General features: G+C 37.6%; 1 protein-coding gene across 2 annotated transcripts in view; it reads right to left on the bottom strand.

Moving 5' to 3' along the window:
• The window catches only part of MANBA (mannosidase beta), a 111,811-nt gene that overhangs the window by 45,630 nt on the left and 49,862 nt on the right, over positions 1–16,319 (bottom strand). For both annotated transcript variants that reach the window (XM_030313349.2, XM_030313350.1), the window contains exon 8: positions 2,295–2,446. In XM_030313349.2, coding sequence (XP_030169209.1) covers positions 2,295–2,446 — 152 coding nt within the window. The remainder of the gene's footprint in view (positions 1–2,294; positions 2,447–16,319) is intronic.

Below are 16,319 nucleotides of genomic sequence, written 5' to 3'. Positions count from 1 at the left end.
TTCCATTATTTGGCTATTGTCGATAGTGCTGCCATAAACATTGGGGTGTATGTTTCCCCTTCGAATCAGTATTTTTGTATCCTTTGGGTAAATACCTAGTAGTGCAACTGCTGGGTCATAGGGTAGTTCTAGTTTTAACTTTTTGAGGAACCTCAACACTGTTTTCCAGAGTGGCTGCACCAGTTTGCATTCCTACCAGCAGTGTAAGAGGGTTCCCGTTTCTCTGCATCATCACCAACACTTGTTGTTTCCCATGTTCTTAATTTTAGCCATTCTGACTGGTGTGAGGTAATATCTCATCGTAGTTTTGATTTGTATTTCCCTGATGATGAGTGACTTTGAGCATTTTTGAGATGGCCAATGTGTCTGTTGGCCATCTGTATGTCTTCTTTGAAAAAGTGTCTATTCACGTCTTCTGCCCATTTCTTAACTGGATTATTTGTTTTTTCGGTGTTGAGTGTGAAGAGTTGAGTTTGATGGCAGATTTTGGATAATAACCCTTTATCGGATATTTCATGTGCAAATATCTTCTCCAATTCCAAAGGCTGCCTTTTAGTTTTGCTGATTGTTTCCTTCACTGTGCAGAAATTTCTTATATTGATGAAGTCACAATAGTTCATTTTTGCTTTTGTTTCCCTTTCCTCCAGAGATGTGTCTAGTAAGAAGTTGCTATGGCCGAGGTCAAAGAGGTTGCTGCCTGATTTCTCTAGGATTTTAATGGTTTCTTGTCTCACATTTAGGTCTTTCATCCATTTTGAATTTATTTATTTTTGTGTGTGCTATAAGAAAGTGGTCCAGTTTCATTCTTTTGTACTTTGCTGTCCAGTTTTCTCAACATCATTGGTTGAAGGGACTGTCTTTTTTCCATTGGATATTCTTTCCTACTTTGTCGAGGATTAGTTGATCATACAGTCGTGAGTCCATTTCTGGGCTTTCTTTTTCTTTTTTCTTTTTGTATACATTTTTATTGAAATTCTAGTTAGTTAACATACAGTGTCTTGTTAGTTTCAGGTTTATGATATAGTGATTCAGCACTTAAGTACAATACCCTGGGGCTCCTGGGTGGCTCAGTCAGCTAAACATCTGACTTCAGGTCAGGTCATGATCTCACGTTTCTTGATTTCAAAAACAAACATTAAAAAAATTTTTTTAATTATAAAAAAAGTACAACACCCTGTGCCCATCACAAGTGTCCTCTCTAATACCCATCAACTATTTAATCCGTGAGTCCACCCGCCTCTCCTCTGGTAACCAACCATCAGTTTGTTCTCTATAGTTGAGAGTCTGATTCTAGGTTTGCCTTTCTCTATCTTTTTATTTTTATTTTTTTTTCTTGTTTCAAGTTTTTATTTAAACTCTAGTTGGCTAACATATAAAAGAATATTGGTTTCAGTAATAGAATTTAGTGATTCATCACTTATATATAGCACCAGTGCTCATCCCAACAAGTGCCCTCCTTAACATCCCTCATCCATCCAGCCCATCCTCCTCCCCTCCAGCAACCCTCAGTTTGTTCTCTATAGTTAAGAGTCTGTCTTACAGTTTGCCTCTCTCTCTCTCTCTCTCTCTCTCTCTTTTTTTTACACAGTTTAAAATAAAAGCAAATTACTACAATTTTTGGCAAATTCTAAACACCGAGTAATATGCTACAATGCATATTTATCCATATGTAAGTAAGTTAAATGTGTTTATTCTCACTTCACAAAGTTCATTTTTACTATCACAAAGCTTATAATACAATCAGGAAATATTTTCTTGTAAGTGCTATTCTCAAAGCTTCAGATAAACACTTTACATTTTTTTTCTAGATTTAAATTTGTAAAGTTTTTAATGTTCTTTTTATTAAGGTAAAAGTAAAAGAATATGCAAAGAGCTCAGAATGAAGAGGTAAATATGGGTTTCCATTTTTTAAAAAGAATGCACAGAAGTATTTAAGGTTTTTGTTTAAAAAAAAAAAGCCAAATTTAATCATTTTTTTTCCAGGAACTAACTATCCAAAATGTGCACGAGACACTTTCTTGTTCTTCCAGAGGAAATATATAATAGTTTTTTTAAAAATTGGATGGTTTCAGCAGTCTCTAGTAGTTTAGCTGTTAAGACTATCTATAGCTCATGAGAGTTGAATATATGATTTAAAAATCCTTTCCATTCTAAAGTTTCCACCATCCCAGAATTCTGTCTTTTCTCTGAGTTCCTTTCACTGGAACCAAAGAAAGTAAAAAAATGAGTAACTCTTTAGCTTTGTGGGACTGTTAATAAAAAGAAAAAGAAGAAACAAAAAAACAATAACTTACAAGTCAGAGTTTACTCGATCCTGGAACGAATCTGCTGGGATCCAGTTTGAGCCTTTCAGAAATATGGGCAATCCATTAATTTTGAAGTAGAAACTCAGACCTTGAGACCCTTCAATGGACTCTTCTATAAGTTCCACTGTCCTAAAATAAACCTATTATGAACAAAATTAAATACTCAATATCAAATTGAAAACATAAGCAAAAGAGGATTTTGGAGGGTTTTTTATGTTGATTTTATTCTTGAGAGAAAGACAGAGAGTGGGAGCAGGGGAGGGGCACAGAGAGAGGGAGACACAGAATCTGAAGGAGGCTCCAGGCTCTGAGTTGTCAGCACAGAGCCTGACGCTGGGCTTGAACTCACCAATCATGAGATCATAACCTGAGCTGAAGTTGGATGCTTAACCCACTGAGCTACACAGGAGCCCCAAAAGAGATTTTTTTGAAAAGGAAAGCAAACTTTTGAACAATTTACATGAAAATAATTTAATGTTAATTTCCTATTTGCTACGAGGCACTTAATGTGGAAATGCACATTTCAGAAAATATATATATATATATATATATATATATATAATAAATTATCACCAGATTCTGTAAACCTTTTAATAGAAAAAATATAGAAACTATTAAAGAGGAAATACATTCTAGTCTTCCTCATGAAATAAGCATTTGTAATTATATCAAAAGAAATATAAACAAAAACATATTTCACAAAAATGGGGGAGGAAATCCCACCAGTTAAACTGACGCATCTTTGATTGAAAAACACATTCTGAAGCACCTGAGCATCTGACTTCGGCTCAGGTCATGATCTCGTGGTTCATGGGTTCGAGCCCCACATGGGGCCCACTGCTGTCAGCACAGGGCCCGCTTTAGATCTTCTGTCCCCCTCTCTCTCTGCCCCTTCCCTGCTTGTGTGCTCTCTCTCAAAAATAATAAATAAATCTTTAAAAAAAAATTTAAAAAGAAAGAAAAACACATTCTCATTTCAGCGTTGTTAAAATGTGTCCAAATGTGCATCTTAGAATCAAAGACATTCAGCACAAGGTATTTCACAATTTAACAACTTTCCAATCTTAATGGCACATTAGTGCACATTAGTAGTGATTTGTTAAAGGGCAATGTAATTGTAACTAATTATCACATTAAACCCAATGTTTGAGAGAGCTCTGGAGATGCGCAGTTCCAACCAGAAGACGGAACAGGAACACACCCTGCAATGTTATAATTGCAATGTGAGAGGAAGCTGAGACCTTTGTCCCTGTGACACTTTAGCCAGGTTTTCCCATAGTTAAGCTGGAGCAGTAATACCCTAGATAGGGAAGGTTGATGTTCTCATCCAAATCTTCATTCCTTCCAGTCATAAACTGGATCAAGGAATAAGGAACTTGATTCTACAACAACAAAGTCTAGCCTTGAACCAAGATTGTGTATTTCCTCTCTAATTTTAATTAATTAATTAATTTCATGAAATAAAAGTGCCCAGCATTCTTCCACTTTCTTACCCTTGCCATTATTAATATGACATGACAAAGTGATGAGAGTTAACTTTATGAGAAGACACAGAATAAGTCTTGGCTGAGGAAGATCTTGATGTGGAATTACCAATACCTGCTTTAGGGTTGCAAAATGTAAAAAGTGTACAATGATTTTCACAGATAACTTTTGACATAGATCCAAACATCTAGAACAGTAGTTCTTTACATGTGGCCAGGGACAAGGGGATCCCCGGGCATCCTGCAGGGGGTCCTTGTGTTCAAAACGATCTTCATAGTAAACCTAAAACATCATTTGCCTTTTTCACTGTCACTCTCTTTTGACTGCATGATGGAATTTTCCAGAAGCTATATGTGTGTGATGACATCATCACTCTGTTGGTCAATGGAATGCATGCTTGCATACTCTGGTGTGTTCTAATTCTACAGTAGAGGTCTAGTATATAAAGTGTGTTTTGGGGTGCCTGGGTGGCTCAGTTAGTTAAGCGTCCAACTCTTGATTTTGGCTCAGGTCATGATCTCACGGTTCGTGGGATCCAGCCCTGCCTCCAGCTCCACAGTGACAGCACATAGCCTGCTTGGGATTCTCTTTCTCCCTTCCTCTCTGCCCATTCCCGCTTCATGCGTGCACACGCACATGCTCTATCTCTCTCAAAATAAATAAATAAACTTAAAAAATAAAACTCATTTTAAAAATTAAAAAAAATGAGGGGCGCCTGGGTGGCGCAGTCGGTTAAGCGTCCGACTTCAGCCAGGTCACGATCTCACGGTCCGTGAGTTCGAGCCCCGCGTCGGGCTCTGGGCTGATGGCTCAGAGCCTGGAGCCTGTTTCCGATTCTGTGTCTCCCTCTCTCTCTGCCCCTCGCCCGTTCATGCTCTGTCTCTCTCTGTCCCAAAAATAAATAAACGTTGAAAAAAAAATTTTTTTAATAAAAATAAAAAAAAAAAATTAAAAAAAATGAAAAGATGTGTTTTCAGAGATTAACTCCATTTGTTCTCAGCTTCTACTGTGTTATTAGTAGCGGTGTCTGGTTATTTCTACTATAATCTCTGTAACCTACTGTCGTTCAATAAATTCTTCTTTTGAATCTCAAAGTTTCCCTTGCAAGCTACATGGAAATGCAAAAGGATTAGGTACCTTTTTAAAATTTATTTCACAGTGGTATTTTAAATTTTTCAAATGAAAATAAATTTTAATTGAAACTCATTTTAGAGTTCAATGTTTTATTTTATTCTAAAAAATTATTTATAATACACTTTTTCTTAAGGATGAATTGAGATTAGACAGGAGAGTCTCTTTTTGTTGTGCCCTAAAATGTGCAGATAGCACAACCAGAAGTTAACAGATTAAAGTTTACACCAGCAGAGCTATTTGGTATTTTTGTAACCAGAGGTGTATTTACTGTAACTGACAGAAGACAGAAACACATTTTTTTTAATGTTTATTTATTTTGAGAGAGAGAAAGAGAGACAGTATGAACAGGGGAGGGGCAGAGAGAGAGAGAGAGAGAGAGAGAGAGAGAGAGAGAGAGAGAGAATCCTAAGTAGGCTCTGCATTGTCAGTGCAGAGCCCCACGTGGGCTCAAACTCATGAACCATGAGATCGTGACCTGAGCCAAAATGAAGAGTTGGACACTTAACCAACTGAGCCACCCAGGCACCCCAACAGAAACACTTTTGAACAACCCTCCTCTTCTATATGACAAAATGATTTTCAGTAATAATAACGAAATGAAATAGTGATAATATCCAAAAAAGAAATGCAGATACTAAAAGTTTTCTTTTATTTAATTTTACATGAACAATCATGCCATTTTTAAATAAAATAAATATTAGAGTATAAAAAAGGAAAAGTAATGGATTCATGTATTTGATTATGTTAATATGTTTTTAAAAAGTAAATAACGTATCTGTATATTGGTTCATTATAGAAATGAATAATATTTGCCATTTTGAGTCTTCTAAACATGTCAAGAACTTTGTCGAAATTGATCTTCTTTGTATGTATATGTTTTATAAAGACTATAGCCAGATTTGTCAATCTATCCTTGCATAGTTGATAGAAAAACACCTTTTATAATTTAATTTAGAAATGTGTTTTCTTTTTTTTAATTTTTAAATTATTACTATTTTTTTTATTTGAGAGAGAGAGAGCACAAGTGGGGGAGAGGGGCAGAGGAAGAGAGAGAAAGAGAGACAGAGAGAGAGAAAGAGAATTTTAAGCAGTCTCCACACTTGGTGTGGAGCCCAAAACAGGTCTCAATTCCAAAACTCTGGGATCATGAACTGAGCCAATATCAAGAGTCAGATGATCAGCCAACTGAGCCACCCAAGCACCCCTAGAAACATGTTTTTTCAAATGAAGCCCAAAATATACAAATATTTTGGGAAAGTATTAGACATAAAGGCAAGTTTGACAGAGATTCATAAAAGTTCCATTTCTCATTAAATCCCAAAAAATGCAGTAGTACCCATGCCTTTGTTTATTTAGATCCACTCAAAGTGTTTACAAATGCTTCTGGAGTGAAAAATTTCCACTTCCCAAGTATGTCTTCTGAAAGTAACAGAATTAGAGAGAATGGCTGAATGATAGTGAACACAGACATTATTTGATCCATGGCTTTAGAACAACTGTCCAGTTCTTGGTGAAAATGACTGGGCTAGGGGCACCTGGGTGGCTCAGTCCGTTAAGGGTCTGACTTCAGCTCATCTCACAGTTCGTGAGCTCAAGCCCCACGTCAGGCTCTGTGCTGACAGCTCAGAGCCTGGAGCCTGCTTCAGATTCTGTGTCTCCCTCTCTCTGCCCCTCCCCTGCTCTCTCTCTCTCTCTCTCTCTCTCTCCCTCTTTCTCTCAAAAATAAACATTAAAAAAATTTTTTTAAAAGAAAAGAAAATGATTGGGCTATTCAACATTGTTATTTTGCTTTGTAAGACTAGAATCTTTTGTTGCTCCTCTTGACACTCTTCTTCAGAATTTGATTTTTTTTTTCTATGTAAATGTTCATTTCCTTGCATTTTTTTTGTTGCATAGTAAATAGGCTTTGCCTTTCTGTGCACTCCAAAGAAAAGTTTGAAAGCTTGGTATTTCACTGTACATTGTTCAAGGCAGATTCTGGCTATCTGAAAATATGTTTGTATCTGATTAACCTCATCTAAACTTCTATACGGGGGTGGGGGGGAGTGGGGGGGTGGAGATGACTGAAAAGGGAAAAACTGCGGTAGCCAAGAACATAATCTGAGCTGATTCTCATTTGTCCACATTTCTTTGTGTCACACAGTACTTCCAAGTTGAGATCAACTTTTCAAAATTTACTGTGCCCTAGCTTCATAATGAGCATTCCATCTTGTCTAGGAAAGACTTTCTGTAGCTTTTTCCAACAATGAGGTGAGATTAAAAAGAATGAGTAAAATTTTTCCAAAGTTCCAGAAAACATCACACATGAAGAAATCTTTCCAAAAAAGAAAATTCCACAAGGTTGAAAGAATGATTTCCAGAAGACAGAAATAAAATCTGAGATCAATCTATTTGATTTTTGTATGAATTCCGCTGTGAATACTGGCCAGATATGCAGCACTCTTATTTTGCTGACCACAACAGAGGTTTATGAAACAACCATCCAGTTGTTTCAAGATACCTTCTGTGAGTTCAGCTGCAGTCTTTCCAGAAATAGAAGAAGGACTTCTTTACTTCAACTCTTACCACCTTTTACACAGCAAATCTGATTACCTGACATATTTAATTTCTATGAAACATCTGAAGTGCTATCAACAAAGAAATCCAAGGTATGTGGGGTTTTTGTTTAATATCTGCCACAACTAAAGCACACCACTGGTGTCAGGTTTCACTTTGATTCTTTCTTTAAATTTAAAACAATTAACAACAAATCAAGAAATTCAATTCCAGAGACATTAAGATTAGTAAAATATTTCATATATGAATTCAAATATGCACTTACCGAACAAAATATTACATACTGCACATCACAGTTCACACTGTCCTCTAAGTTTTTTTTTTTAAACATAGGTTATTTTTTTAGAGCAGTTGAGATCCCTAACAAAATTGAGGGGAAGGTACAGAAACTTCCCATATCCCCCTTTGCCCCCAAAATGCACGGCCTCCCCCATTGCCAGCATCCTCCACTACAGTGGTACATTTGTTCCAACTGATGAACCTGGGCTGACACATCATTATCACCCAAAAACCATACGTTACATCATACTTCACTCGTGGTGCGTTACACTGTATAGGTTTGGACAAACGTGTAACTTGAAATGTATGTATCATCACGGTATCATACAGAGTCGTTTCACTGCTCTCACAATCCAGTATGCTTCACCTATTCATTGGTCCCTCCTCTTCACAGCCCCTAGCTACCACTTATCTTTTCACTGCTTCCAAAGGTTTGTCTTTCACAGAATGTCATATACTTGGAGTCATACCATATGTAGTCTTTTCAGATTGGCTTCTTAAGCTTCCTCCAAGTCTTTTCAGGGCTTCAGAGCTCATTTCTTTTCAGCATTCACTAATATTCCACTGTCTAGATCCACCAGGTCTATTTACCACCTCACTTACTGAAGGACACCTTATTTGCTTCCAATTTTTGGCAATTAGGAATAAAGCTGCTGTAAACATCTATGTACAGATTTTGTGTGGACGTAAGTTCTCACTCATGTAGGTAAATACTGAGCAAATTGATTGCTGGATCATATGGTAGGAGTATGTTTAGTTTTTTAAGAAACTACCAGACTGTGTTCCAAAGTGACTGGCTGTACCATTCTGCATTCCCACCAGCACGAATGAGAGTTCTTGTTGCTTCACATCCTTGTCAGCACTTAGAATTGTTAGTGTTCCAGATTTTGGCCGTTCTAATAGGTGTGCAGTGCCATCTTGTGTTAATTTTCATTTCCTGATGACATGTGATATGAATAACTTTTCATATACTTATTTGTCATCTGTATCTCCTCATTGGTGAGGTTTCTGTTAAGGTCTTTGGCCCATTTTTTAATTGAATTATTTTCTTACTATTGAATTTTAAGAGCTCTACCTGGATATATTTTTAAAGTTTGTTTATTTATTTATTTATTTATTTATTTATTTATTTATTGAGAGAAAGAGACAGAGCACGCACCCGTGCAAGTGGGGGAGAAGCAAAGAGGAGAGAGAGAATCCCAAGCAGGCTTTGCACTCTCAGCGCAGAGCCTGATGCGGGGCTCAAACCATGAACTGTGACATCATGACCTGAGCTGAAATCAAGAGTTGGATGCTTAACCAATTGAGCCACCCAGGCACCCCTTTCCTGTATTTCATGTAACAAGATATATCTTTTACAACTATTTTCTCCCATCTGTGACTTGTCTTCTCATTCTCTTGACATTGTCTTCGGCAGAGCAGAAGTTTTTAATTTTAATAAAGTTCAGCCTATCAATTATTTCTATTTACAACTTTAAGCATAAAAATAAAACTCCAAAAAGGTCACATTAAAGTAACCCATGCTGAGTTTTTTCTTTTTTATAATCACTATGCTATTGCTGTTTCTAATCTACTTCTAAATGCAATATGTAATAAGACAGGGACTGAGGGTGTAAACTATGTGCACAACAATTTTAAACTGTTATAAACTTACTTTCAAAATGACTATGTGCAGCAGAGTCTCCATGAACCTGGGGACAACTATATAACTAAGAGTTCTCCAAATTTACTTCCATGTAGAATATAACATTTATTAAAGGTTAATAATAAAAATGTGCTAAATTGAAGCATAAATATATGTTATTGAAACTCAAGAACAATCGCACAGATGGGTAAAACTTAGACCAACAAAACATTTTGTGGGGAGGAGTATTTAATCACTGACATTATATAGAATTGTCAGACATACTACTAATAAAATATAGGCCAATCTGTAGTCTACACATAGTGTACCCACTTAACTGCCTGCAGATAGTTAGCAGGGCTAACTGCTCCCATTGCCCAGCTTGGATAAGCCACTGCCCATAGCCATTTTGGAAATGTTTAACTAAAATTCGACAGGAAGAAATACAAAAGGGAAATGTACTGAGATGAACAGTGTCCTTCAAAATTCCTGTCACTCAGAAATTCAGAATGTGATCTTATTTGGAAATAGGGTCTTTATATGTATAATTAGTTATTAAAATGAAATTTTACTGGATTAGGATGGGCCTTAATCCAATGGCTGGCATCTATGTAAGTAAAGCAGAGACACACGTGGAGAGAAGGCCATATGATGACAGGGGCAGAGATTGAAGTAACGAACGCATCCACAAGCCAAGAAATGCCAAGGATTACCTACAACCACCAGAAGCCGGAAGAGGCACGGAAGGAACATGGCCTGCCAACATCTTGATTTTGGAATTCTAGCCTCCAGGATCATGAGAAAGTTAAGTTATTTTTGTTCTAAGCTATTCCATTTGTTATGGCTGCCCTAGGGAACAGAGGACATACAGAAGGAGACACACTTGACAATCTCTGTGAATTCTCTGTATTGATCAGAAATACAGAGGGTCAGAAATATAGCGTGATTATTCTGATTTCCCTATTTTTTTGGCTATGTACTTTTAAGGACTTTAGAGAGCCAAGAGCAGCACTTAGAAAGAAAAAGAAAGAAATCTCACTGGCATTGTGCTCTCTTTCTGTCCTGTAGATACTGCAAAGATGAAACTGGGAACTTAAGAAACAAAGAACAAAGCAAAGTTTGAAAAAAGAAGAGAGAGGAATAAATTTCCATTATTTTTCTAATTATACTAGCTAGAGGCAATCATTAACCTCTTCTTGCTTGGGAAATATGCAATGCAATTTCTAATTGTGGAATACATATTATTACATTATTTTTTCTATTTCCCTACAATAATTTAATTGGAGAATCTTGACGCCAGGTCAAATACAAACAACTACCTTCTGTTGCTTTTAGCAAGAAGATTTAGTTTTGGGGGCGAATACATGGGAGAATCTTATAAAATACAGTAAAATCTTGGTTTGCAAGCATAATTTCATTCTGGGAACATGCTTGTAATCCAAAGCACTTGTATGTCAAAGCAAATTTTAAGAACCATTGGCTCAGTTGTGATCATGGGACATTTGGCATCACGTACTGCTCGTATCGCAAGGCATCACTCGTTCATCAAATTAAAATTTATTAGAAATGTTTGCTCGTCTGGGGGAACACTCACATAACAAGTTACTCACAATCCAAGGTTTTACTGTAAATTACGCTAAAGAGAAATATCAACTAATTGATTTCCTATTTTTCCAGAAAGGCAAACCATGGTAGCCCTTCAAAAATACTTATTGTGCCTTTAACACATATTAGGTAGGTAATTCAAGTATAATCAATTTGTAGGATAAAAATAATCAATTAACCTGGGCATAAAATGGCAAAACAGTGATTAGGAAGATTTTTTTATTCCATTTACCCCGAGCAGCCTCCCCCACTACACTTATACACAAAACTTTCTTTGTTAAAAGAAAGCTGACTCCACCAGACTTGCATTCTAGGGTCCGTTTGAAAGGACTTGTTGGACAGAATTTATAATATCACAACACTTATCTTTTTATTTTTTAATTTATTTTTAAAGGACCTGCTACTTTTTTTATATTACCTCCCTTCACACTTACAGTATATGCCTCAAAGTTACTTCTTTCAACAATGAAAAAAATTTTTTTTCAGTCATCAAGATACACTTTCCTGTTCACAAAGAAATGTAGTCCCTTCTTACGAGATCCAGTCCATCTCTGCTGCATTGGCCGTATCCACAATTTGTAACTCCCCCAACACCTTTTGCCTAAGTCAACTGCGCTGCTGTCTTGGGACATACTCAGTAAACAAAAAATTAAAATGTGTATGTCTAACCTCAATGGAAGAGAGACAAGAAAGATATAAAACTGAAGCAAGATAGATTTCAATGAGATATTTTAAAAATCGGAATAGTTTTACATAAGGCAAGCCCAGGATACAAACGGAACCATCAGAATATAAGAGTGAGAGAGGTGAGATAAGGAGGAGCCAATAATGAGAAAAAAAAAAAGTCCTGCTACAAAAGCTAGTGTTGGGGAGCATGTGGGCATGTGGAGTAAAAGTGAAATATAAGCACTCTGGAAGGCACGTTTACATGCTCGATCAGAGCTGACCTACACATGCCCTATGATCCGGTGATACCACTTCCAGCAGAAATGCTGTTGGGAGCATATGTGCTCCGACTGATAATCAATAGTGTTCATAGTAGCATTATTCAGATTAGCCAAAATTGGAAACTACCTAAATTTCAAGAGCAGAATGTATAATACAATGAAATATCATACACCAATATAAACAAACTATAGCTACACACAACAACCTAGGTAAATGTCACAAATATAATGTTGAGCCAAATTAGCCAAACACAAAAGAACACACGCTATGTGGTTCTATGTACACAGGCAGACAAAAATAAACTATAGTGTCAGAAGGCAGGACAGTGGATCTTTGGGAAGGAGGAAGGGGCAGTGATTGGAGAGGCTCACAGAGGGTGGGGGGAGCTTCTGAGGTGCTAGCAATGCTCTATTTGTTGATCAGGATGACTGTTCTTTTTCTAATTATTCATTAAGCATTTCACATATGTTCTGTGTATTTTTCTACATATGTGTCATACTTCACGATAAATAGAAAATAAAAGAAATTCCAATCCGACAGCATGGATGGACTTAGAGGGTATTATGTGTGTTTTTTTAATGTTTATTTAATTTTGAGAAAGAGAGAGACAGAGAGACAGAGAGACAGAGCACGAGCTGGGGAGGGGCAGGGAGAAAGGGAGACTCAGAGTCTGAAGCAGACTCAAGGCTCTGAGCTGTCAGCATAGAGCCTGACATAGGGCTCGAACTCACCGACTGCAAGATCATGACCTGAGCCAGTCAGAGGCTTAACCAACTAAGCCAACCAGGCGCCTGGAGGGCATTATGTTAAGTGAAATAAGTCAGATAGAAAAAGACAAATACCATATGATTTCACTTACATGTGGAATCTAAAGAACAAAGCAAACTAAAGCAGAAACAAACCCGTAAATACAGAGAACAAACTGATGATTGTCAGTCAGGAGGGGGTGTGAGGTTGGGCAAAATGGGTGGAAGGGGAGTGGGAGGTATAGGCTTCCACTTATGGAATAAGTATGTCGTGGGCATAAAAAGCACAGCATAGGGAATATAGTTAATGGTATTGCAATAGTGTGGCAGATGGTAGTTACACTTGTGAGCATAGTTGTCCCATCACTATATTGTACACCTAAAACTAATGTAACATTGTGTGTCAACTATTCTTCAATTAAAAACAAAGGAGAAAAGAAAAGAAGTCCCACTCTGACATACTCCCACCACATAAAAGCTGGGAAGAAATAAGACTGAGATTCCTGCCAAGACACAGATAATGATGGCAAGTAGCTATCAAATTCTTTGCTTGTTGAAACACTGGTAAGTCTGAAACCATCCGAAAACATAAAGAACTTTAGGACTGGTAAGATACCGAATTCCCTGTAAGAACTACCCTGGAAACAAAGGTGAATCAGGTATTATCTCTCACTTACCAAATCTGTCACTAATCTATACTTACAATCTAAATTTCAAAAACAGAGGGTTGATGGGGGGTGGGAGGGAGGGGAGGGTGGGTGATGGGTATTGAGGAGGGCACCTTTTGGGATGAGCACTGGGTGTTGTATGGAAACCAATTTGTCAATAAATTTCATAAAAAAAAAATAAATAAAAAAATAAAAAAAAAAAGATAAAAAATAAATAAATAAATAAATAAATTTCAAAAACAAACGCCGATTCCTGAAACTTCCAAAGAGCTCAAATTTTTGTTTCCTTCTAGTTTCCTCTTTTGGGCAAGCACAGAATTGTGGGGAGGCACAAAGATCATCTGATCCAACTTCTACCTTCCAAGCCAAGTGAACAAATGGACATAAATACTCTTCAAAGTCCCCACTGCAAATGGATGCTGAGGTGTCTGTTCCTCAGTTGCTCATTCTAGCGTGCACAACCTTGACCACCACATAACCTCTCCTGTGGGTGACCTTGGTCTCACGTGCTCTACCTTAAGTTCGCTTCGTTCTCCACCTCTATCCTATTACAATGAATGAAAAATTTCATAAATAACAAGTTACAGAATTAGCAAACATGTCCTCAGCTCTACTACTCTTCATTTTAACGTTCAAGTATTCTCAGATTTGGCCACCAGGAGCACATTAAACTGGTTCCTGGGTCCTTCTGACTTATCCCATCATTGTTGAGTACCTTCTTACTTTGTAGTGCAGCAAGATACTTTAAGTGCCAGCCCCAGCATTACTCAGCTCTCCAAAGAGCCCTGATCCCTTTAAGTAGACAGCTTTACCAAGATCTGAACACTAGCTCTGTTGATTGTTACTATAGCACCACTGTTACAGTACCTGTGGGAAGGCCTGGAAAGAGCTAGGAAATGTGTCTGTGTGTGTGTGTGTGTGTGTGTGTGTGTGTGTGTGGTGTGTGTCTGACTGAAAATAAACACACACACATGCACTTACATCTGTACTTATTTCTATTATTATCTATGTATGCTGAAAATCATGAGTTTACACTATTAGCTCCAATTCCAACCCATTCTAGCTTTTCTCTTTCTGTATCTATACCACCTTCCTCCATCCATGAAAAAGCTGGATCTCAGTAGTTCAATATACCTACTTATGTGCACACTCTCCTGTATGTAACCAATCTTCTGACCCCAACTGGCCATCATTAACACTTGGCTCAGGTGTGGGTCCCACACCATTTCTAAGAGTCTCCTATACTCACTGGCTCTACTTCCTCACCTTCAGTCATTTTTTGACCCACCGCAATCTGACTTCCATTCTGGTCAGGTCTTGCAGTCATTTCCTTATTACCAAATCCAAAGAATATTTCTTACTCCTTTTCCAACTTGAGTTCCTTATAGCATTTGACACTCTTTGAACATACTTTCTTCCTCTGGCTTCTGTGACTCCCCCCTCAACTTGTTTTGCTTCTACTTCTTTGGTCATTTCTTCTTCAATTCCTTTATGGAATTCCTTCTTTTCTCCTCCCACATTTAATTACCATGGTTCCCTGGGGTTTTGTCTTAGCACTCCTCCCCATGCAGTCCCCAAGTAGCTCATCCCCTCCCATGGCTAAAATGAACTTATTCTGTTGACTTATACATCTCTGTCTTTAATCCACATGTAATTCCTAAGATTCAGACCTATATAATGAAATGCCCATCAAATGTTACTCCTTGGCTATCTCTCAATCACTCCATAAAAAACACATCTAACACAGAAATAATTTCCACTCCATCCCATCTCTCAAACCTCTTCTTTCTGAGTAACTGAGTTCAAAGGACATAAATACAACCTGTTCAGTGGGCCAAACCAACAACTTAAGAACTATTCTTTATTTTTTTAAGTGTATTTATTTTGGAAGAGACAGAGACAGGGAGAGAGGAGCAAGAGCAGAGAGAGAGAGACAGAGAGGGAAAGAATCCCAAGCAGGCTCCACACTGTCAGCACAGAGCCCAAACTGTGAGATCATGACCTGGGCCAAGATCAAGAGTTGGGAGCTTAACCAACTGAGCCACCCAGGCACCCCAAGAACCATTCTTAATTCATTCTTCTCTCCCATTCCCACATCAACAAGTCTGATGGTATCAACTCCTAAATCCCTCTCAAACTTATTTCCTCAGCAATTCTGTAGACTGAGACATCATCATTTTGGGCCTCAATCACCATCACAGTCTTCTAACTGGCCCCTCATTCTTGTCATTCTTCCAATCTGATCTGCACAATCTTTGTAAAACAAATATCATCATGGCTCTTTCCTTAAAACCCTTCAGAGAATTCCCACTGCCCTGAGGGCAGCCCAGTTCCTTCACATGGCTTACTAGGCCCTACGTGATCTTGCCTTAGCCTACCTTTATGATACCATCTCCTGTTCTACTTTAAACTCAAATGCAGCCACATTGAAATGACTTTCACCTCCAAAAACACACAATATTCCTTTGAGTCCCAGGGCCCTGACATATTCTTGTCCCTCTGCCTCTTTGCTACATTGCTTGGTCAAATTCTACTCATCCCTTAGACCACAGACATTACCTTCTCTGGAATCTCCCCAGAATGCTCCTGCTCTGTGCTTCTACAGTACTCCATATTTCTCTAGAATCCTTATTACACTTTATTGCAATTGCTTGCTTAATTATTTAATTTCCCAACCAAATTATTAGCTTTATTAAGGCTTCAGAGAGAAATGTCTTATTCGCTGCTCTATCACCAGAGCCTAGCAAAGTGGCTGAAACACAGTAGATGCTCCCTAAGTTTTTAGTAATGAATGAGTCTCAAAAGTAACAAACTCTATAGCAGCCACAACCAAATGGTACACTTCACAAACACACATTAATACAGGCATGGGGAAACACATCTTCCTTCACTCCTGTTGCTGGTCAATTTAAAAAATGGCATCTTTAAATGTAATAAACAATAATGCAACCATACCAGATTGAATGAA

Source organism: Lynx canadensis, chromosome B1, assembly GCF_007474595.2.
Source record: "Lynx canadensis isolate LIC74 chromosome B1, mLynCan4.pri.v2, whole genome shotgun sequence".
Taxonomy (NCBI): domain Eukaryota; kingdom Metazoa; phylum Chordata; class Mammalia; order Carnivora; family Felidae; genus Lynx; species Lynx canadensis.
Note: the sequence above shows the minus strand (reverse complement) of the source record. Positions and strands in the feature narration are given on the sequence as shown.